This window comes from Lissotriton vulgaris, chromosome 8, assembly GCF_964263255.1.
Source record: "Lissotriton vulgaris chromosome 8, aLisVul1.2, whole genome shotgun sequence".
Lineage (NCBI taxonomy): Eukaryota > Metazoa > Chordata > Amphibia > Caudata > Salamandridae > Lissotriton > Lissotriton vulgaris.
In genome coordinates, this window is record NC_141696.1 from 853,695,680 (window position 1) to 853,719,652 (window position 23,973).

General features: G+C 47.7%; 1 protein-coding gene across 2 annotated transcripts in view; it reads left to right on the forward strand.

Moving 5' to 3' along the window:
- LOC147698103 (arylsulfatase D-like) overlaps positions 1-19,863 on the forward strand; it is a 548,762-nt gene extending 528,899 nt beyond the window's left edge. For both annotated transcript variants that reach the window (XM_086934777.1, XM_086934778.1), the window contains one exon: positions 19,336-19,863. In XM_086934777.1, the coding sequence (XP_086790903.1) occupies positions 19,336-19,691 (356 nt within the window). In that variant the 3' untranslated portion in view covers positions 19,692-19,863. The remainder of the gene's footprint in view (positions 1-19,335) is intronic.
- The last annotated feature ends 4,110 nt before the right edge of the window (positions 19,864-23,973 follow it).

A 23,973-nucleotide genomic window follows, 5' to 3' on the forward strand; every position in this document is an offset into this window, starting at 1 on the left:
TCAAGCCCTGATCTTTGGACTGGGTAAGAGTGGTCTGCCTAATTCAGACACTCTGTTCATCACCACCCCCTTTTCTGAATCGTTTTTGGCCACTATAGGTGTGGCAGGGTATACTCAGACATGAGTCTCTTTCTCACTGCACCATCAGGATTCAAACAAGCCGGGCCGGCGACGGCTGAAATGCCAGAAACCGGTCCCCGGTAGATTTTCTACTTTCTGGTGAAGAATTGGCTTGGTAGTTTAGTCTGCCCTGTTCCCATGATGCACTGGGCCAGGGACAGACTGATTTGCATATAGCCAGGTTCTGAACTGGGATGGTGCAGTGAGATAAATAACGGTGATGGATCAAGCCCTGATCTTTGGACTGGGTAAGAGTGGTCTGCTTAATTCAGACACTCTGTTCATCACCACCCCCTTTTCTGAATCGTTTTGGCCACTATAGGTGTGGCAGGGTATACTCAGACATGAGTCCCTTTCTCACTGCACCTTCAGGATTCAAGCAAGCCGGGCCGACGACGGCTGAAGTGCCAGAAACCGGTCATCGGTAGCTTGTCTCCTTTCTGGTGAAGAATTGGCTTGGTAGTTTAGTCTGCCCTGTTCCCATGATGCACTGGGCCAGGGACAGACTGATTTGCATATAGCCAGTTTCTGAACTGGGATGGTGCAGTGATATAAATATCGGTGATGGATCAAGCCCTGATCTTTGGACTGGGTAAGAGTGGTCTGCTTAATTCAGACACTCTGTTCATCACCACTCCCTTTTCTGAATCGTTTTTGGCCACTATAGGTGTGGCAGGGTATACTCAGACATGAGTCCCTTTCTCACTGCACCATCAGGATTCAAGCAAGCCGGGCCGACGACGGCTGAAATGCCAGAAACCGGTCCCCGGTAGCTTGTCTCCTTTCTGGTGAAGAATTGGCTTGGTAGTTTAGTCTGCCCTGTTCCCATGATGCACTGGGCCAGGGACAGACTGATTTGCATATAGCCAGGTTCTGAACTGGGATGGTGCAGTGAGATAAATACCGGTGATGGATCAAGCCCTGATCTTTGGACTGGGTAAGAGTGGTCTGCTTAATTCAGACACTCTGTTCATCACCACCCCCTTTTCTGAATCGTTTTTGGCCACTATAAGTGTGGCAGGGTATACTCAGACATGAGTCCCTTTCTCACTGCACCATCAGGATTCAAGCAAGCCGGGCCGACGACTGCTGAAATGCCAGAAACCGGTCCCCGGTAGCTTGTCTCCTTTCTGGGGAAGAATTGGCTTGGTAGTTTAGTCTGCCCTGTTCCCATGATGCACTGGGCCAGGGACAGACTGATTTGCATATAGCCAGGTTCTGAACTGGGATGGTGCAGTGAGATAAATAACGGTGATGGATCAAGCCCTGATCTTTGGACTGGGTAAGAGTGGTCTGCTTAATTCAGACACTCTGTTCATCACCACCCCCTTTTCTGAATCGTTTTTGGCCACTATAGGTGTGGCAGGGTATACTCAGACATGAGTCCCTTTCTCACTGCACCATCAGGATTCAAGCAAGCCGGGCCGACGACGGCTGAAATGCCAGAAACCGGTCCCCGGTAGCTTGTCTACTTTCTGGTGAAGAATTGGCTTGGTAGTTTAGTCTGCCCTGTTCCCATGATGCACTGGGCCAGGGACAGACTGATTTGCATATAGCCAGGTTCTGAACTGGGATGGTGCAGTGAGATAAATAACGGTGATGGATCAAGCCCTGATCTTTGGACTGGGTAAGAGTGGTCTGCTTAATTCAGACACTCTGTTCATCACCACCCCCTTTTCTGAATCGTTTTGGCCACTATAGGTGTGGCAGGGTATACTCAGACATGAGTCCCTTTCTCACTGCACCTTCAGGATTCAAGCAAGCCGGGCCAACGACGGCTGAAATGCCAGAAACCGGTCCCCGGTAGCTTGTCTCCTTTCTGGTGAAGAATTGGCTTGGTAGTTTAGTCTGCCCTGTTCCCATGATGCACTGGGCCAGGGACAGACTGATTTGCATATAGCCAGGTTCTGAACTGGGATGGTGCAGTGAGATAAATAACGGTGATGGATCAAGCCCTGATCTTTGGACTGGGTAAGAGGGTCTGCTTAATTCAGACACTCTGTTCATCACCACCCCCTTTTCTCAATCGTTTTTGGCCACTATAGGTGTGGCAGGGTATACTCAGACATGAGTCCCTTTCTCACTGCACCATCAGGATTCAAGCAAGCCGGGCCGACGACGGCTGAAATGCCAGAAACCGGTCCCCGGTAGCTTGTCTCCTTTCTGGTGAAGAATTGGCTTGGTAGTTTAGTCTGCCCTGTTCCCATGATGCACTGGGCAAGGGACAGACTGATTTGCATATAGCCAGGTTCTGAACTGGGATGGTGCAGTGAGATAAATAACGGTGATGGATCAAGCCCTGATCTTTGGACTGGGTAAGAGTGGTCTGCTTAATTCAGACACTCTGTACATCACCACCCCCTTTTCTGAATCGTTTTTGGCCACTATAGGTGTGGCAGGGTATACTCAGACATGAGTCTCTTTCTCACTGCACCATCAGGATTCAAGCAAGCCGGGCCGACGACGGCTGAAATGCCAGAAACCGGTCCCCGGTAGCTTGTCTCCTTTCTGGTGAAGAATTGGCTTGGTAGTTTAGTCTGCCCTGTTCCCATGATGCACTGGGCCAGGGACAGACTGATTTGCATATAGCCAGGCTCTGAACTGGGATGGTGCAGTGAGATAAATAACGGTGATGGATCAAGCCCTGATCTTTGGACTGGGTAAGAGTGGTCTGCTTAATTCAGACACTCTGTTCATCATCACCCCCTTTTCTGAAACGTTTTGGCCACTATATGTGTGGCAGGGTATACTCAGACATGAGTCCCTTTCTCACTGCACCATCAGGATTCAAGAAAGCCGGGCCGACGACGGCTGAAATGCCAGAAACCGGTCCCCGGTAGCTTGTCTCCTTTCTGGTGAAGAATTGGCTTGGTAGTTTAGTCTGCCCTGTTCCCATGATGCACTGGGCCAGGGACAGACTGATTTGCATATAGCCAGGTTCTGAACTGGTATGGTGCAGTGAGATAAATAACGGTGATGGATCAAGCCCTGATCTTTGGACTGGGTAAGAGTGGTCTGCTTAATTCAGACACTCTGTTCATCACCACCCCCTTTTCTGAATCGTTTTTGGCCACTATAGGTGTGGCAGGGTATACTCAGACATGAGTCCCTTTCTCACTGCACCATCAGGATTCAAGCAAGCCGGGCCGACGACGGCTGAAATGCCAGAAACCGGTCCCCGGTAGCTTGTCTCCTTTCTGGTGAAGAATTGGCTTGGTAGTTTAGTCTGCCCTGTTCCCATGATGCACTGGGCCAGGGACAGACTGATTTACATATAGCCAGGTTCTGAACTGGGATGGTGCAGTGAGATAAATAACGGTGATGGATCAAGCCCTGATCTTTGGACTGGGTAAGAGTGGTCTGCTTAATTCAGACACTCTGTTCATCACCACCCCCTTTTCTGAATCGTTTTTGGCCACTATAGGTGTGGTAGGGTATACTCAGACATGAGTCCCTTTCTCACTGCACCTTCAGGATTCAAGCAAGCCGGGCCGGCGACGGCTGAAATGCCAGAAACCGGTCACCGGTAGCTTGTCTACTTTCTGGTGAAGAATTGGCTTGGTAGTTTAGTCTGCCCTGTTCCCATGATGCACTGGGCCAGGGACAGACTGATTTGCATATAGCCAGGTTCTGAACTGGGATGGTGCAGTGAGATAAATAACGGTGATGGATCAAGCCCTGATCTTTGGACTGGGTAAGAGTGGTCTGCTTAATTCAGACACTCTGTTCATCACCACCCCCTTTTCTGAATCGTTTTGGCCACTATAGGTGTGGCAGGGTATACTCAGACATGAGTCCCTTTCTCACTGCACCTTCAGGATTCAAGCAAGCCGGGCCGACGACGGCTGAAATGCCAGAAACCGGTCCCCGGTAGCTTGTCTCCTTTCTGGTGAAGAATTGGCTTGGTAGTTTAGTCTGCCCTGTTCCCATGATGCACTGGGCCAGGGACAGACTGATTTGCATATAGCCAGGTTCTGAACTGGGATGGTGCAGTGATATAAATAACGGTGATGGATCAAGCCCTGATCTTTGGACTGGGTAAGAGTGGTCTGCTTAATTCAGACACTCTGTTCATCACCACCCCCTTTTCTGAATCGTTTTTGGCCACTATAGGTGTGGCAGGGTATACTCAGACATGAGTCCCTTTCTCACTGCACCATCAGGATTCAAGCAAGCCGGGCTGACGACGGCTGAAATGCCAGAAACCGGTCCCCGGTAGCTTGTCTCCTTTCTGGTGAAGAATTGGCTTGGTAGTTTAGTCTGCCGTGTTCCCATGATGCACTGGGCCAGGGACAGACTGATTTGCATATAGCCAGGTTCTGAACTGGGATGGTGCAGTGAGATAAATAACGGTGATGGATCAAGCCCTGATCTTTGGACTGGGTAAGAGTGGTCTGCTTAATTCAGACACTCTGTTCATCACCACCCCCTTTTCTGAATCGTTTTTGGCCACTATAAGTGTGGCAGGGTATACTCAGACATGAGTCCCTTTCTCACTGCACCATCAGGATTTAAGCAAGCCGGGCCGACGACGGCTGAAATGCCAGAAACCGGTCCCCGGTAGCTTGTCTCCTTTCTGGTGAAGAATTGGCTTGGTAGTTTAGTCTGCCCTGTTCCCATGATGCACTGGGCCAGGGACAGACTGATTTGCATATAGCCAGGTTCTGAACTGGGATGGTGCAGTGAGATAAATAACGGTGATGGATCAAGCCCTGATCTTTGGACTGGGTAAGAGTGGTCTGCTTAATTCAGACACTCTGTTCATCACCACCCCCTTTTCTGAATCGTTTTTGGCCACTATAGGTGTGGCAGGGTATACTCAGACATGAGTCCCTTTCTCACTGCACCATCAGGATTCAAGCAAGCCGGGCCGACGACGGCTGAAATGCCAGAAACCGGTCCCCGGTAGCTTGTCTACTTTCTGGTGAAGAATTGGCTTGGTAGTTTAGTCTGCCCTGTTCCCATGATGCACTGGGCCAGGGACAGACTGATTTGCATATAGCCAGGTTCTGAACTGGGATGGTGCAGTGAGATAAATAGCGGTGATGGATCAAGCCCTGATCTTTGGACTGGGTAAGAGTGGTCTGCTTAATTCAGACACTCTGTTCATCACCACCCCCTTTTCTGAATCGTTTTGGCCACTATAGGTGTGGCAGGGTATACTCAGACATGAGTCCCTTTCTCACTGCACCTTCAGGATTCAAGCAAGCCGGGCCGACGACGGCTGAAATGCCAGATACCGGTCCCCGGTAGCTTGTCTCCTTTCTGGTGAAGAATTGGCTTGGTAGTTTAGTCTGCCCTGTTCCCATGATGCACTGGGCCAGGGACAGACTGATTTGCATATAGCCAGGTTCTGAACTGGGATGGTGCAGTGAGATAAATAACGGTGATGGATCAAGCCCTGATCTTTGGACTGGGTAAGAGTGGTCTGCTTAATTCAGACACTCTGTTCATCACCACCCCCTTTTCTCAATCGTTTTTGGCCACTATAGGTGTGGCAGGGTATACTCAGACATGAGTCCCTTTCTCACTGCACCATCAGGATTCAAGCAAGCCGGGCCGACGACGGCTGAAATGCCAGAAACCGGTCCCCGGTAGCTTGTCTCCTTTCTGGTGAAGAATTGGCTTGGTAGTTTAGTCTGCCCTGTTCCCATGATGCACTGGGCAAGGGACAGACTGATTTGCATATAGCCAGGTTCTGAACTGGGATGGTGCAGTGAGATAAATAACGGTGATGGATCAAGCCCTGATCTTTGGACTGGGTAAGAGTGGTCTGCTTAATTCAGACACTCTGTTCATCACCACCCCCTTTTCTGAATCGTTTTTGGCCACTATAAGTGTGGCAGGGTATACTCAGACATGAGTCCCTTTCTCACTGCACCATCAGGATTTAAGCAAGCCGGGCCGACGACGGCTGAAATGCCAGAAACCGGTCCCCGGTAGCTTGTCTCCTTTCTGGTGAAGAATTGGCTTGGTAGTTTAGTCTGCCCTGTTCCCATGATGCACTGGGCCAGGGACAGACTGATTTGCATATAGCCAGGTTCTGAACTGGGATGGTGCAGTGAGATAAATAACGGTGATGGATCAAGCCCTGATCTTTGGACTGGGTAAGAGTGGTCTGCTTAATTCAGACACTCTGTTCATCACCACCCCCTTTTCTGAATCGTTTTTGGCCACTATAGGTGTGGCAGGGTATACTCAGACATGAGTCCCTTTCTCACTGCACCATCAGGATTCAAGCAAGCCGGGCCGACGACGGCTGAAATGCCAGAAACCGGTCCCCGGTAGCTTGTCTACTTTCTGGTGAAGAATTGGCTTGGTAGTTTAGTCTGCCCTGTTCCCATGATGCACTGGGCCAGGGAAAGACTGATTTGCATATAGCCAGGTTCTGAACTGGGATGGTGCAGTGAGATAAATAGCGGTGATGGATCAAGCCCTGATCTTTGGACTGGGTAAGAGTGGTCTGCTTAATTCAGACACTCTGTTCATCACCACCCCCTTTTCTGAATCGTTTTGGCCACTATAGGTGTGGCAGGGTATACTCAGACATGAGTCCCTTTCTCACTGCACCTTCAGGATTCAAGCAAGCCGGGCCGACGACGGCTGAAATGCCAGATACCGGTCCCCGGTAGCTTGTCTCCTTTCTGGTGAAGAATTGGCTTGGTAGTTTAGTCTGCCCTGTTCCCATGATGCACTGGGCCAGGGACAGACTGATTTGCATATAGCCAGGTTCTGAACTGGGATGGTGCAGTGAGATAAATAACGGTGATGGATCAAGCCCTGATCTTTGGACTGGGTAAGAGTGGTCTGCTTAATTCAGACACTCTGTTCATCACCACCCCCTTTTCTCAATCGTTTTTGGCCACTATAGGTGTGGCAGGGTATACTCAGACATGAGTCCCTTTCTCACTGCACCATCAGGATTCAAGCAAGCCGGGCCGACGACGGCTGAAATGCCAGAAACCGGTCCCCGGTAGCTTGTCTCCTTTCTGGTGAAGAATTGGCTTGGTAGTTTAGTCTGCCCTGTTCCCATGATGCACTGGGCAAGGGACAGACTGATTTGCATATAGCCAGGTTCTGAACTGGGATGGTGCAGTGAGATAAATAACGGTGATGGATCAAGCCCTGATCTTTGGACTGGGTAAGAGTGGTCTGCTTAATTCAGACACTCTGTTCATCACCACCCCCTTTTCTGAATCGTTTTTGGCCACTATAAGTGTGGCAGGGTATACTCAGACATGAGTCCCTTTCTCACTGCACCATCAGGATTCAAGCAAGCCGGGCCGACGACGGCTGAAATGTCAGAAACCGGTCCCCGGTAGCTTGTCTCCTTTCTGGTGAAGAATTGGCTTGGTAGTTTAGTCTGCCCTGTTCCCATGATGCACTGGGCCAGGGACAGACTGATTTGCATATAGCCAGGTTCTGAACTGGGATAGTGCAGTGAGATAAATAACGGTGATGGATCAAGCCCTGATCTTTGGACTGGGTAAGAGTGGTCTGCTTAATTCAGACACTATGTTCATCACCACCCCCTTTTCTGAATCGTTTTTGGCCACTATAGGTGTGGGAGGGTATACTCAGACATGAGTCCCTTTCTCATTGCACCATCAGGATTCAAGCAAGCCGGGCCGACGACGGCTGAAATGCCAGAAACCGGTCCCCGGTAGCTTGTCTCCTTTCTGGTGAAGAATTGGCTTGGTAGTTTAGTCTGTCCTGTTCCCATGATGCACTGGGCCAGGGACAGACTGATTTGCATATAGCCAGGTTCTGAACTGGGATGGTGCAGTGAGATAAATAACGGTGATGGATCAAGCCCTGATCTTTGGACTGGGTAAGAGTGGTCTTCTTAATTCAGACACTCTGTTCATCACCACCCCCTTTTCTGAATCGTTTTTGGCCACTATAGGTGTGGCAGGGTATACTCAGACATGAGTCCCTTTCTCACTGCACCATCAGGATTCAAGCAAGCCGGGCCGACGACGGCTGAAATGCCAGAAACCGGTCCCCGGTAGCTTGTCTCCTTTGTGGTGAAGAATTGGCTTGGTAGTTTAGTCTGCCCTGTTCCCATGATGCACTGGGCCAGGGACAGACTGATTTGCATATAGCCAGGTTCTGAACTGGGATGGTGCAGTGAGATAAATAACGGTGATGGATCAAGCCCTGATCTTTGGACTGGGTAAGAGGGTCTGCTTAATTCAGACACTCTGTTCATCACCACCCCCTTTTCTCAATCGTTTTTGGCCACTATAGGTGTGGCAGGGTATACTCAGACATGAGTCCCTTTCTCACTGCACCATCAGGATTCAAGCAAGCCGGGCCGACGACGGCTGAAATGCCAGAAACCGGTCCCCGGTAACTTGTCTCCTTTCTGGTGAAGAATTGGCTTGGTAGTTTAGTCTGCCCTGTTCCCATGATGCACTGGGCAAGGGACAGACTGATTTGCATATAGCCAGGTTCTGAACTGGGATGGTGCAGTGAGATAAATAACGGTGATGGACCAAGCCCTGTTCTTTGGACTGGGTAAGAGTGGTCTGCTTAATTCAGACACTCTGTACATCACCACCCCCTTTTCTGAATCGTTTTTGGCCACTATAGGTGTGGCAGGGTATACTCAGACATGAGTCCCTTTCTCACTGCACCATCAGGATTCAAGCAAGCCGGGCCGACGACGGCTGAAATGCCAGAAACCGGTCCCCAGTAGCTTGTCTCCTTTCTGGTGAAGAATTGGCTTGGTAGTTTAGTCTGCCCTGTTCCCATGATGCACTGGGCCAGGGACAGACTGATTTGCATATAGCCAGGCTCTGAACTGGGATGGTGCAGTGAGATAAATAACGGTGATGGATCAAGCCCTGATCTTTGGACTGGGTAAGAGTGGTCTGCTTAATTCAGACACTCTGTTCATCACCACCCCCTTTTCTGAAACGTTTTGGCCACTATAGGTGTAGCAGGGTATACTCAGACATGAATCCCTTTCTCACTGCACCATCAGGATTCAAGAAAGCCGGGCCGACGACGGCTGAAATGCCAGAAACCGGTCCCCGGTAGCTTGTCTCCTTTCTGGTGAAGAATTGGCTTGGTAGTTTAGTCTGCCCTGTTCCCATGATGCACTGGGCCAGGGACAGACTGATTTACATATAGCCAGGTTCTGAACTGGGATGGTGCAGTGAGATAAATAACGGTGATGGATCAAGCCCTGATCTTTGGACTGGGTAAGAGTGGTCTGCTTAATTCAGACACTCTGTTCATCACCACCCCCTTTTCTGAATCGTTTTTGGCCACTATAGGTGTGGTAGGGTATACTCAGACATGAGTCCCTTTCTCACTGCACTTTCAGGATTCAAGCAAGCCGGGCCGACGACGGCTGAAATGCCAGAAACCGGTCCCCGGTAGCTTGTCTCCTTTCTGGTGAAGAATTGACTTGGTAGTTTAGTCTGCCCTGTTCCTATGATGCACTGGGCCAGGGACAGACTGATTTGCATATAGCCAGGTTCTGAACTGGGATGGTGCAGTGAGATAAATAACGGTGATGGATCAAGCCCTGATCTTTGGACTGGGTAAGAGTGGTCTGCTTAATTCAGACACTCTGTTCATCACCACCCCCTTTTCTGAATCGTTTTTGGCCACTATAGGTGTGGCAGGGTATACTCAGACATGAGTCCCTTTCTCACTGCACCATCAGGATTCAAGCAAGCCGGGCCGACGACGGCTGAAATGCCAGAAACCGGTCCCCGGTAGCTTGTTTCCTTTCTGGTGAAGAATTGGCTTGGTAGTTTAGTCTGCCCTGTTCCCATGATGCACTGGGCCAGGGACAGACTGATTTGCATATAGCCAGGTTCTGAACTGGGATGGTGCAGTGAGATAAATAACGGTGATGGATCAAGCCCTGATCTTTGGACTGGGTAAGAGTGGTCTGCTTAATTCAGACACTCTGTTCATCACCACCCCCTTTTCTGAATCGTTTTTGGCCACTATAGGTGTGGCAGGGTATACTCAGACATGAGTCTCTTTCTCACTGCACCATCAGGATTCAAGCAAGCCGGGCCGGCGACGGCTGAAATGCCAGAAACCGGTCCCCGGTAGCTTGTCTACTTTCTGGTGAAGAATTGGCTTGGTAGTTTAGTCTGCCCTGTTCCCATGATGCACTGGGCCAGGGACAGACTGATTTGCATATAGCCAGGTTCTGAACTGGGATGGTGCAGTGAGATAAATAACGGTGATGGATCAAGCCCTGATCTTTGGACTGGGTAAGAGTGGTCTGTTTAATTCAGACACTCTGTTCATCACCACCCCCTTTTCTGAATCGTTTTTGGCCACTATAGGTGTGGCAGGGTATACTCAGACATGAGTCTCTTTCTCACTGCACCATCAGGATTCAAGCAAGCCGGGACGGCGACGGCTGAAATGCCAGAAACCGGTCCCCGGTAGCTTGTCTACTTTCTGGTGAAGAATTGGCTTGGTAGTTTAGTCTGCCCTGTTCCCATGATGCACTGGGCCAGGGACAGACTGATTTGCATATAGCCAGGTTCTGAACTGGGATGGTGCAGTGAGATAAATAACGGTGATGGATCAAGCCCTGATCTTTGGACTGGGTAAGAGTGGTCTGCTTAATTCAGACACTCTGTTCATCACCACCCCCTTTTCTGAATCGTTTTTGGCCACTATAAGTGTGGCAGGGTATACTCAGACATGAGTCCCTTTCTCACTGCACCATCAGGATTCAAGCAAGCTGGGCCGACGACGGCTGAAATGCCAGAAACCGGTCCCCGGTAGCTTGTCTCCTTTCTGGTGAAGAATTGGCTTGGTAGTTTAGTCTGCCCTGTTCCCATGATGCACTGGGCCAGGGACAGACTGATTTGCATATAGCCAGGTTCTGAACTGGGATGGTGCAGTGAGATAAATAACGGTGATGGATCAAGCCCTGATCTTTGGACTGGGTAAGAGTGGTCTGCTTAATTCAGACACTCTGTTCATCACCACCCCCTTTTCTCAATCGTTTTTGGCCACTATAGGTGTGGCAGGGTATACTCAGACATGAGTCCCTTTCTCACTGCACCATCAGGATTCAAGCAAGCCGGGCCGACGACGGCTGAAATGCCAGAAACCGGTCCCCGGTAGCTTGTCTCCTTTCTGGTGAAGAATTGGCTTGGTAGTTTAGTCTGCCCTGTTCCCATGATGCACTGGGCAAGGGACAGACTGATTTGCATATAGCCAGGTTCTGAACTGGGATGGTGCAGTGAGATAAATAACGGTGATGGATCAAGCCCTGATCTTTGGACTGGGTAAGAGTGGTCTGCTTAATTCAGACACTCTGTTCATCACCACCCCCTTTTCTGAATCGTTTTTGGCCACTATAAGTGTGGCAGGGTATACTCAGACATGAGTCCCTTTCTCACTGCACCATCAGGATTCAAGCAAGCCGGGCCGACGACGGCTGAAATGTCAGAAACCGGTCCCCGGTAGCTTGTCTCCTTTCTGGTGAAGAATTGGCTTGATAGTTTAGTCTGCCCTGTTCCCATGATGCACTGGGCCAGGGACAGACTGATTTGCATATAGCCAGGTTCTGAACTGGGATAGTGCAGTGAGGTAAATAACGGTGATGGATCAAGCCCTGATCTTTGGACTGGGTAAGAGTGGTCTGCTTAATTCAGACACTATGTTCATCACCACCCCCTTTTCTGAATCGTTTTTGGCCACTATAGGTGTGGGAGGGTATACTCAGACATGAGTCCCTTTCTCACTGCACCATCAGGATTCAAGCAAGCCGGGCCGACGACGGCTGAAATGCCAGAAACCGGTCCCCGGTAGCTTGTCTCCTTTCTGGTGAAGAATTGGCTTGGTAGTTTAGTCTGTCCTGTTCCCATGATGCACTGGGCCAGGGACAGACTGATTTGCATATAGCCAGGTTCTGAACTGGGATGGTGCAGTGAGATAAATAACGGTGATGGATCAAGCCCTGATCTTTGGACTGGGTAAGAGTGGTCTGCTTAATTCAGACACTCTGTTCATCACCACCCCCTTTTCTGAATCGTACACACTACCGAGTCCCGCGAGGGAGTACCTGGGTTGTTAGGGGGGGATCGGGGGGTAAGTTTACTCATGCTAGGCCATGTTGGGGTTGGTCTGCTGTGGGTGGGAGGCCAGGTTGGGGTTGGTCTGTTGCGAATGGGGGGGATGGGGAAATAGGAAGGGTGAAAATTTACTGTCCTATGGAAGACACACTGAATTCTGCGCAACCAAATACATGTGGCCCACAACACAGCATAACACACATTAGGGGCACACGCGATATACAGAGAGATCACACGACCAATCTAGACTCCAAGAGAACTCATGCAGCGAATCCAATGCGATGGCAGGCGACATAGACAATACGCTCGCTAACAGACTTAGGGCGCTCACGTGGAATGTGCGTGGTTTGAATGACCACAGGAAAGTGCGGAACGTACTGAGTTACTTACAGCGACACAGTATAGATCTGGCCTTGATTCATGAGACACACCTCCCTATGGATAGTAAGATGCTACACTGCAGGGGACTAGACGGCAATGTGGCGGCTGCGGGGTTTACTACACACGCCAGAGGCGTCATGACATGGGTAAACCCCAAATCCAAACTGACACAACAAACCCTAGAGGCAGACTCTGAGGGCCACTATGTAATCTCTAGATGCACTGGATTGGGAATGTCCTTAGTCGTCATCAACACCTACGGTCCCAACTTCGATTCCCCTGAATTTTACAAAGAGTTGGCGAGTAAACTCCGATGTTATAACCCTGACGACCTTTGGTGGGGGGAAGATATGAACCTCACCCTTGACCCCACCCTTGATAGGTCTGCTGGCCCGCACTGCAAGCCGGCGGTGGCGGCGGTGGAACTACAAGGCACTATGATGCGACTAGGCCTGGAAGACGCCTGGCGATCACGCAATCCACAACAGGGAGGATACACTCACTACTCCGCGCATCACGATATACACACCAGGATTGGCTACTGGTTGATCCCGGATTCCAGACTAGGCTTGATTGCTAGATGTAGTGTGCTTCCTAGAACGCTTTCGGACCACTCACCTGTGCTCTTGGAAATGGAAGCCCCGGCTCGGCTATCCCGCCCTTCACTTGGCGCTTCCCGCCATACTCGCTACTAGACCCAGTGTTTAGGGGTGAGCTAGCTGCAGCCATAGACCTATTCTTTGACACTAATATAGGCTCAGTGGAGAGCTTTCAGACTGCCTGGGAGACATTTAAAGTATACATTCGAGGGGTGGCGATGTCTATGCACTCGGGCGTACTGAAGGCTATTCGTACGCGACTAGCAGACCTCGAGAAGCAGGTAGAAGGTCTGGAAAGGAGACAGAGAGAAAGCGCTGACAGTGTGGTGAGTGACAAAATTAAAACGTTACTTGAAGAATACCACGACGAGGCAGACAGGGACGTCAAACACATGGGAAAATGTGCCACAGCTAGAGTGTATGGAGAACGCGACAGACCTGGCGCTCTGTTGGCCAGGATAATTGGGGGTGGGAGAAAACGCCAGCAAATCACAGAGGTAAAATCGTCCGCGGGCGAGGCCCTCACTGACCCAGTAGAAATAGCGCATGAATTTAAAACTTACTATACGGACCTCTACACAGCACGGGGGGAGACCTAGAGGAGGACATTAAGGATTACCTTGGACACATAGACCTCCCCACCCTCCCAAACTTGGATAGGGAATTTCTCATGCACACTATAGAAAAAGACAAAATATCTGAAGCTCTGATGAGCATGAAGTCTGGTAGCGCTCTGGGAACGGATGGCCTGACAGCGAGCTTTTATAAAGTCTTTAAAAAACAGCTGATTCTGCATATGTCGGCTCTTTTTGACGGCATTTGCGTAGAGGGGAAAATGCCAGAATCAATTAGAGAGGCGCTACTAGTGACTATCCTGAAACCTGGCAAGCAAAGGGAGGACTGTAGTTCATACCGACCCCTGTGCCTACTGAATGTGGACGCGAAGCTGTTCGCTAAAGTCCTGGCCACTCGGCTAGCCTTGCTGGCGGCCCAGTTGGTGGCCCCGGAACAGGCTGGTTTCATTCCAAGCAGGAATCTGACGTATAATATCTGCACTGTATTAGGCACGATTCAACATACACGACAAGACAGGAAAGCGCTAGCAGTCTTCCTTGACATGGAGGAAGCCTTCGACTTCGTGGAATGGATTTTCATGAGAAAGGTGTTGCAGCGCATGGGTCTGGGACAACCTTTCCTACAAATGATAGGAGCTCTGTATCATCGGCCACACGCTAGAATCAGAATTAACAACTTGGTGACAGACCCATTTCCGATCACTAGAGGCACCAGACAGGGGTGCCCACTCTCGCCCCTTCTGTATGCGCTGGTGGCTGAGCCCTTGGCTTGCGCCCTCCGGGAATACCACAGTAATGAAGGCATATGTTTCCCAAACTACAAGATAGTGGTCTCGATGTATGTGGACGACACTCTACTGTATGTCCGAGACCCAGACAACAACTTGTCATCGGTACTGAGGGAAGTGGTCCGCTTTGGCGCACTATCAGGTCTGCGAGTTAACTGGTCGAAATCACTGGCTTTTCCCTTGACACCTATCACACTACCTACGATCATGGAATACCCGCTCACCTGGACCACAGACACGGTTAGGTACCTGGGGGTTCAACTGCATACAGACCCGGAGACCTTATTTAGAGCCAACTGTGGCACCGCCTTCAGCAGGCTGGAGGATGACGTGACCGCCTGGTGCAAACTCCCGCTCTCCCTAATGGGGCGGATTGCCATCATGAAAATGGTAGTGCTCCCCAGGTTCTTATTCTTATTTACGTCCATCCCGATGGTGCTCCCCAAGACATTCTTCCAAAGACTACAACAGGAACTGACTAGGCTCGCGTGGGCGGGCGGACAACCCAGGGCGAAATGGTCGCTCCTTACACCACCATACAATATGGGAGGCCTAGGCGCGCCGGACCTGGAACTATACTATAGAGTGGCGCAGGCTGCTCACCTTCACACTTGGGTACATGGGCACAAAGACATTCCACACGTAAAAATGGAGACCTTGTTTGCCCATCTGCTCTCCCTCCCGCATACGATTTTTGAACCTACTGATCGCCGCACGGGAATCCTAGATTCGCTTGCAGCCACGAACCATGCGTGGAGCAACCTTCTACAGAGGCAAAATTGTGCATTGCTGTACTCCCCTAGTATGCCCATTGACTGGACTTGGTGGCTGCCTCCACTACGTGAGAGGGGGGTACTAGACGCTATGCAGAAACTTGGGATTGAGACAGCAGGAGATCTGTTTGGGGACGGTGTGGTTAAAACTTGGGAACAAGTGAGGGCTGGTCTGGAGGAACTGTAACCGCTGACGAGATTCCACTACTTTAGGGTACGCCACGCTCTTTCGGAACTTTTGGGGGGGGGACATGGCGGAACCGCCGGAGGTTAAGGAACTCAAACATGTCATCAAGGTCACTACCTCACAGAAATTACTAACCCATCTATACACCCTGTCACAATCCCATAGGGAAAACACATACACTAAAGCGAGACTGGCTTGGCAGGTAGATTTGCAAATGGCGCTGGACGATGATGCTTGGACATACTGCTGCACCAACACTAGGAGAATCTCCCTGAACGGACGGCACAGGCTGGTCCACTTCAAATTCCTCAACCGGATATATTATACACCAGCTAGACTTTTCAGATATGGTCTTAGAACCACAGCGGAGTGTGAGAGGTGTCATTCGCCTAACGCTGATTTCCTCCTCCTAGCTTGGCAATGCCCGGGGATACATGACTTTTGGGTCAAGATTTTTCCAGAACTCAGCACCATTACTAAGATTGTCATTCTCCCTGACCCGGCGATAGCTCTGATAGGGTACACCAAGATGGTGCAGAGAGCAGTCCGCAGGCTGGCTGACATGGGGCTCTTAATTGCGCGTAGAGTAGTGGCATGCTGCAGGATGAGGGGACCGAAGCCAACACCTAAAAGATAGGCACACGATATGCTGTATTGCTGCACACAGTCAGAGATTTATAGCAAACTCCTCTCCCCTACCAGCAGACCCAAGAACTTTTGGGGGTTTTACCAAACCTACTTGGCGACTAGCGCAGAAAATGACCTGGACGCTGAACCACAGGAGTCCAAGACGGAGGGGGTGTAGTGCTGGGGGCACATTGGACGTGGAGTAATTTTCAGATTCCCATGCTTGGGTCGCGAGTCATAATGCCGCTGCCTCCTTGCGTTCTCAGATCTGAGTGTGTTAATATATCTGTGTACTTTTAACGCCGCCTGCCCCATTGGCAGGGTTGTTGGCTAAATGGCTGTGAAACTCTTGGAAAATGCGCGGATAAGTGTTTGACGCCATACTGATGTGCTAGCCCACTCGTGGGCGGAGGGTGGGGGGGGCATGTTCGATTTGTTTGTAACTTGCTACGAAAAACTCTAAAAAAAATATAAAAAGAAATAAATAAATAAAAACTTCTAGTCTGTCGCTCACATAGCTGCAAACTCTGCTACAACAGACAGTGTGTCGAAGGAGCTCCCCATTGCTATTTGCAGATAGCAAGAAGAGGTGCAGTTATCCCCCCTCCCGGGAACCTTACCTATTTGCTAAATTGACTGCCTCACTATGTGCCATCACAGACATTAATTCCAGTGCCGGTCTTTAAACCCAAACATCATTGAGACCTGCTTTGTTAGAATAATTTCTCCAATGGATGCAGACTAAAAGGCCTATTTATGAGGAGATTTGTGTTGCATTTGCAACATGGAACCGGCATTATGCAAACCTTAAGTAAGATTCATGAAGCCATACAACGCCAATTAGCATGGCCCTAGTGTCTTCATAAATGGAAGTGACTCAACTCAGCAAAAATTGCTGCATTGGGTTACTATGCCGTGGTAAAGCATACCATTGGCATTGTGTGGGAGTTCCCACGCAACTACCATGGTTTTTGAGGCATTCCCAGATTTACCAGAATTAATAAACCTGGGAATACGTCAATAGGTTACGCCTTCCCAAGGGAGACATAATGAGAAAAATATATCTCTTTTTCTTCTTGTTTCTTCCTCTTTCTGTGTGTGCTGCATTCTGCAGAAAATAATCCTACATGCCACACAGGCACCTTTGCACCATGGTGAAAGAGTACCTTCATTGGCACTAGATTGCCAAAAGGGCACCACTGCATAGGAAAGGACAGTAATGCATAATACTTCCTTAAATACGGTGCATTCCTGCCCTTTCCCTATCATGCAGTGCAGTACAGCAAGGTGGCTTGCTGCGCTGCGCTGCGCTGCACTGTGTGACGTGTTCATTAATAGGCCCCTAAGGCCACAAACGTCCTGAATGTATTTGATTCTAACATTAAAGCATAGAAGTGGAAACAATGTCCGTGACGGCACGGAGTCAGACAGCCACCCTACTCCCCATTCCACATAACCTAATGGATGCTGCACTAGCACATACATACGGAGCAGTAGACCCTACTGAGTTTAAATCTATGCATCAAGGTCATCCCTACACACACTTTGAAAAGAGGCTAGGATACTCGACTGAGAGGGTATTTGGAACTGTCCAGGCCGGTTCCAAGTTCTAACCTCCCCTTCCATTGAGCACAGTCTTGGGGCAATGAGCCTTCCCTCCACCAGAGGCGGTGTAGGCCCTCACCTCACTGTTTGAATTTGTTTTAAGTTAAGTGAGCTTTGACCGTTGCTTGAAGCTATTTGCCACAGAAAACATGGCAATGAGCCTTCACTGTAGTGGCAGTGAAATTCAATATTAAGGTAAGAGCTTTATGGATTGTCCTGTCATATTCTGTTGAAGTAAATGTTTCACTAGCAGCATTATGAAATAGAGTCTCTGAGTTAAAATAACACAAGTTGAAGGTAGTCATAGTTAACTTGGGAGAGATAATACTGCTCAGCATCTCTTGTTGAAGTTGGACATGCTATGTTAATGATAATAGATATAAACATGTGGGTAAGTGAGTGTTTAATTAGAGATGTGATTTGTTACATTGTAGTTTAAGTAATGTAGTTTTGTAGTTCTGGAGACATGATGGATGTTTACATTAGCAAAAACAACAGTTGATGGAAAGAATGCAGAACAATGCCATACATTCACCCCAAAACTGAGATCTGGGCCTAAATCCATCGTTGTTTTGCTCACCATGCCATTCCAGTTTGATGTTTACAATAGCGCAGAGTGTGAAAGGAAGTTAAGGAGTATGGAAGGTGTGAGTACCCTCCATCTGTCTCCTTCCTTGCTTTACTCTGGCAGATTTCAAATGCAATAGAGAACAGTGTTACTTTGTTACTCTATGTGGAGCTCTCATGCCAATTCAGCTATATAAAATAAAGTATTATGCGCATGTCTTCCATTTATTTGAAACGGGTTAGAAAAGGGTTAAAATGGTGGCTGACAAACCTTAGCTCTGAGCTGGTAGGGCTAGACGACTGGCAGTAATTACACTTGAAAAATGAAAGGATTGTTTGAATCTGAGATTTTGGATTTTGGCCAAGAATTAGTTAACTGTTATTTCCGCTTTAACTTATTTCAAAGGCATTAGCAATAGGTGTGATGAAGTGGAGTCTCTACACGAACACCATTTGTACTTTTTAATTTCTACGTTTCAGGACTGGCTAATTATAAAAGTGAATCTGTAGCTTTCCAGTTTTACTAACCTGAAGCGTATTATGCATAGTGCTCCGGGGATGCAATGTCACTCACTGCAGTCGCCTCAAGGGAAATCTCTGCACCCTCTTTAAAGAGCAGGCACCTACCACCTGCACTGTGAGAAGTCACTCCATTTTTCTTACAATGTCCTGCCCACGGGTCAGGTGCAAGTTCGTGGCTGCCCTGGGGGAAATGCATTCCTGATAACTGGGTGCACTGTCCCGGTCTGTGCCAGTTGTAACTTTTCTAAGGTGCTTCTGGTGCAGACTGGGACAGTGTGCCCATACTGTAATTGGGGTTTCTGTTGATTTTGGTGCAGAAATCGATAAATATCCCTATCCATTTGAGTTCCTGCACATTGACTTATACATATGATGCTTTAGGGGACACAGTCAGCTGATCTTGTTTATTTTATGAATATTCAATCGGACAAGAATTTAGGTGATGCATTAATGTAACTCAACCAGTGGTTGTTTCATTGTTATGTTTCAGTAGCATAATGCATTTGTGTTTCTTGTCTACCAGCTGGCGCTATATGGAAGGCTCATTATGTAACTCCCGTATTCCATCCAGAAGGTGCAGGAGCCTGCTACGGGAGAAGAATGTGCCAGTGTGCTGGAGAACTTGTACGCCATCATACACCGCCCCTACTGTTTGACCTCTCCAGAGATCCCAAAGAGGACACGCCTCTTTCACCTGACACAGAGCCACAGTTTGAAGCAGTCATACAAGAGATAAGTAGAGCAGTGGAAGAGCATCAAAGGACACTGACTGCAGTGCCATTACAGTTATCTGGGTCAAACAACATCTGGAAACCATGGCTGCAGCCATGTTGTGGGACTTTTCCATTTTGCTGGTGTGATAAGGAAAGTGCTAGCTAAAACACTACAGTGTGAACCAAACATGCCTAACAGTGTACGAATTAGGTTATACACAATCAATATGAGGATCCTTAATTTGACGTATTGGTCTAAAAACGTGTTGGATATCATTGCAACTTTCTCAATATTAAGTTAAATAAATACTGTATTCCAATACACAGATATTGATATTAGACTCTCGGCTGCTCATGTCTATATGCTCAATCATTAACTCCACAATATTTTCATCTATATTTGGGACTTGTGAGAAAGTGGAATATTTGGTGAGGTTTGTTAGACCTGACAGCCTTAGGGTAATCTTTCCTCAATGTTGTGCCAGCCTCCCTCTATTATCTGACCTTGTCTTTGCTGGACTATGTGCACTTTTGTGCCTCTGCCCCTACACTTGATAATATTGGCGTAACCCCATTTGCCATACTTAAATTACTTCAAAGTCTCTAGTAAAGTGCACTACATGTGCCGGGGGCCTGTAAATTAAATGCTACTATTGTGCCTGCAATACTATTGCGCCACCCACTTAAGTAGCCCTCTAACCATGGCTCAGGCCTGCCATTGCTAAACCTGTATATGCAGTTTTACACTGCCTTTTCTATCTGACAAGATAAACCTCTAGCCAGGCCTAATCCTTCCCTTTTTATACGTATAAGTCACCCATAAGGTAGGCCCTATCTAACGCACAGGGCAGGGTACAATGTATTTAAAGGGCATGACATGTACTCTTAAGTTTTATACGTCTTGGTAGTGAGAAACTTTCAATTTCATTTTTCACTACTGCAAGACCTATCTGTCTCATAGGATAACATTGGGATTGCCCTATGACATCTGTTAAGTGTAACCCCCAATTGTAAAGAGATATTTCTTTTAAGGTGGGTGTCTCTAAACTCTCAATTTAAAATCACAACTGATGGTGCAGCTGGATTTTAAGTTGCAAATCTGAACATGCCACTTTTAGAAATATGCAAAAACAAGAATTGATGGACAGAATGCATAACAATTTCATACATTCACCCCAGTACAGAGATCTGGGCCTAAATCCATAGTTTTTCTGCACTCCACACCACCCCAGTTCAGACATGGCCATATGCAAATCAGCCTTGACCCTGTGCCTCAGGGGAACAGTCCAGCCTGAACTGCCAAGCCATGTCTTCCCTGGACCGGAATCAAGCATCCTAGGACCGGTTTCTGACTATCAGCCGTCTTCGGCCTGGATAGCTTGACTGCAGTGATGTGGAGAGCACGAGATTCACGTCTGAGCATACCCGTCCCACTCGGGGTGACAAATTCAAAAACAACAATTGATGGACAGAATGTAAATGTAAATGTAGGTATACTTATATAGCGCGACCTGTCACCACAAAGGGCATCCTGGCGTTTGCCTAGGGAACCCGTCCTGGTATTCCCCTGTGAGAGGCCCCGGCAGGGTATCCACAAGGTGAAAGCCAGGCATCCCGCCGCGAGGGGCCGTTGTGGAGATTAAGCAAGCTATTGCCCAGAGTCACAGAGCGTGAACCCGTGAGTCGAGAAGGCACCGGAGCGAGAATTATCGAGACCATGGAATTTTTAGCCCAAGACCTGCCGAGGCGGGGAAGTGAACCCTGGTCCAGGGCCGATCTTAGCTTCCGGGTCTGCCGCCTCTAACCCCTGAGCCACACTTCTCCTGCAGAACAATGTCATACATTCACCCCAGTACAAAGATCTGGGCCTAAATCCATCGTTTTTCTGCACTCCACACCACCCCAGTTCAGACATGGCCATATGCATTAGCTCACTTCGCCACCTCAGTTTAGACACAACTATATGCAAATCAGTCTTGAGCCTGTGCCTCATGGTAACAGTCCAGCCCGAACTGCCAAGCCATGTCTTCCCTGGACTGGAAACAAGAATCCTGGGTCAGGTTTTGGTCTAACAGCCCTCATCAGCCAGGCTAGCTTGAATCCAGCTGCAAAGTGAGCAAGGGACCCACGTCTGGGAATGCCCTGCAAACTTAGGGCAAACAAAGCAAACACAAGGAGATGATGGATGGAGCACTGAATCTTTTCAGACACTCACCCCCAATCACATATCTGTGTAGAATCTTGGCAGTCGCACAGTGTTATGCCCAATGACAAATTTCAACTCAACGCCAAAAGCACAAGCTTGAATACTTAAAAATAGGTGTTCTTCCACAAAACACCGCAATATCCAGCAGGCGTTTTCACCAGTACACAAGCAGTTTTCTTTTATTTATCTAAAGGACTGGGCACATACCTCTTTTAAAGTCAGATTCTGTTTGCGATTCGTTTCATATATTGACAATGAGCTCTAAATCTCCTTGTCCCTGCTATGTTTATATTAAGGAATCACTTTTTAAAGACTTGTATTGCCTTATTTTCACATCATTTCATCTGAATGCACAAAACAAAAAGTGCAAGGCGGAGCTCTGTTTTAGCTCCAATATTTTGCCCTTTTCTCATGCACACATCTTCCTACAAATAAGTGTCAAGTCATTACAGCCCTGACTTCTGATATGCTCTTTTCTAAGTGCTGCTCAGTGCCTCTATTCACCAGAACCAGACACAAGATGGCAACAGGTGTACAGTCAGTACGCAAAAGTCCAAATAATGTTTCAGGCAACGTTACCATTTTAAGAGAGAAAGAGGTCTATTTACCAAATACTCACAGAACTCAGCGCAGCAGCCAAACATTCTGCACCTTGTTGCTTGAGAAGGAGGGAGCAGGAGAGCACCATAGCAACCGCCGCACAATCAGGCTATCAGAACAATGCGCACACCTTTGCGCCACAGTGCAGAGCAGTCTATGTGAGTCTAGAAAAGGTTTTGCACTGAAAGGATCACTTTCCAGTAAGAAATGCCATGCTTAGACTAACTTTAAACCTTTTCGAATGTTTAATGTGGGCTGTGGAGTGCAGTACACATGTACAGTCAGAAAAGAAAGTAATAATAAAAGCATTTCTCATTGAAAGTGTCTATTTCAAAGGGGTGGTATTTTTTTAGGCTGATCTATGACTACTTTTTTAGTAGATATGGTTTTGTGTCAAAACTCTTGTATGGTTGAATGAGAATGGCCATGTACCACTCATGGAACTCCCTCTTGCCGCTTAGTAATTCAAAGCAGCGCTGGATGCTGTTTTGTGCTACTTTCATGTGAATTAGATTGAAAAAAAAGATGTTACGTCAATGTGCATCACTTTTATGATGCAAACATAGCAAAAAATCTTAGTAAATATGCCCCTTACATGTCTGACAGCAAAAGGACACAAAATGAATGGATACAAAAATGTAAGTAAAATATTTTTGCTACTTATGCGGATCAATATTCAGTGACCCTTTATGTCTTATTGAACCCATACGTCATTATCAAATCTTTTACTAGGTTATGTAGAATAAATAATCTGCTAATGTTGGAACAAAAACACAAGATTTTCAATTCAATCTTTTACGTTTGCATGTCACAATATTGTATCCAGAAATATCAACCAACATCAATATCTTGTCCTAAATATTATTTGCTGAAATACTGTCTCCTTGGACTTGATCTTCTATTATTAATTCCAAAGCGACAATGTTTTTGTAAATGATATGTAGGGCATGTTATGTATGTCGGACAATATTCTAACAGCAATATTCTGGAACTCTTCTATATATCACACTATCTTTGACGTCTAATGTTGGAAAACCATACATCCTCGACACAGCAATTACTGTTGGGCAAGACCTAATCCCACAGAGGATGGTGTTAAATAGAATAACAACAACATATGTGACTTGGTAAGGTTTATGTAATACCGAAATTGATCCTATTTACTATCATTCGAACAGTTCACAGTTTCATTACTTTTTCATACTAAATGATCTAAGGTCCATTTTTCTTTATTACAGGCCATATACATTGGAAAGACCTATCCTTTCCATCCTTTAGAGTGTGTAATGTAAGCAGAAGACAAGAATTATATCAAGTTTATTAATATATGTTGCCTTGTATACACACAATCATTGAGAAGTCTTAAGGCCAGGTCCCAAATATTCCATTTGATTGCTCAACATTTTCTAACATAACTTAGGGTTTTGAGTTGATTTTGAGGCATGACTCAGAAGTGGAGAGAATATTGGACCAGGTGAAAATCAATGAGTTTGACAAGATGAGAACAGGTAGACTGATGTACTTTGTGGGCTCCTTATTTTAAATATTAAAATCTCAAAAATCCTAAAGAGAACATCATAAATTTCTGTCAGATATCTTTAAGCGATAATATTCTTGTAAACATCCACAATTCCAAAAGAGG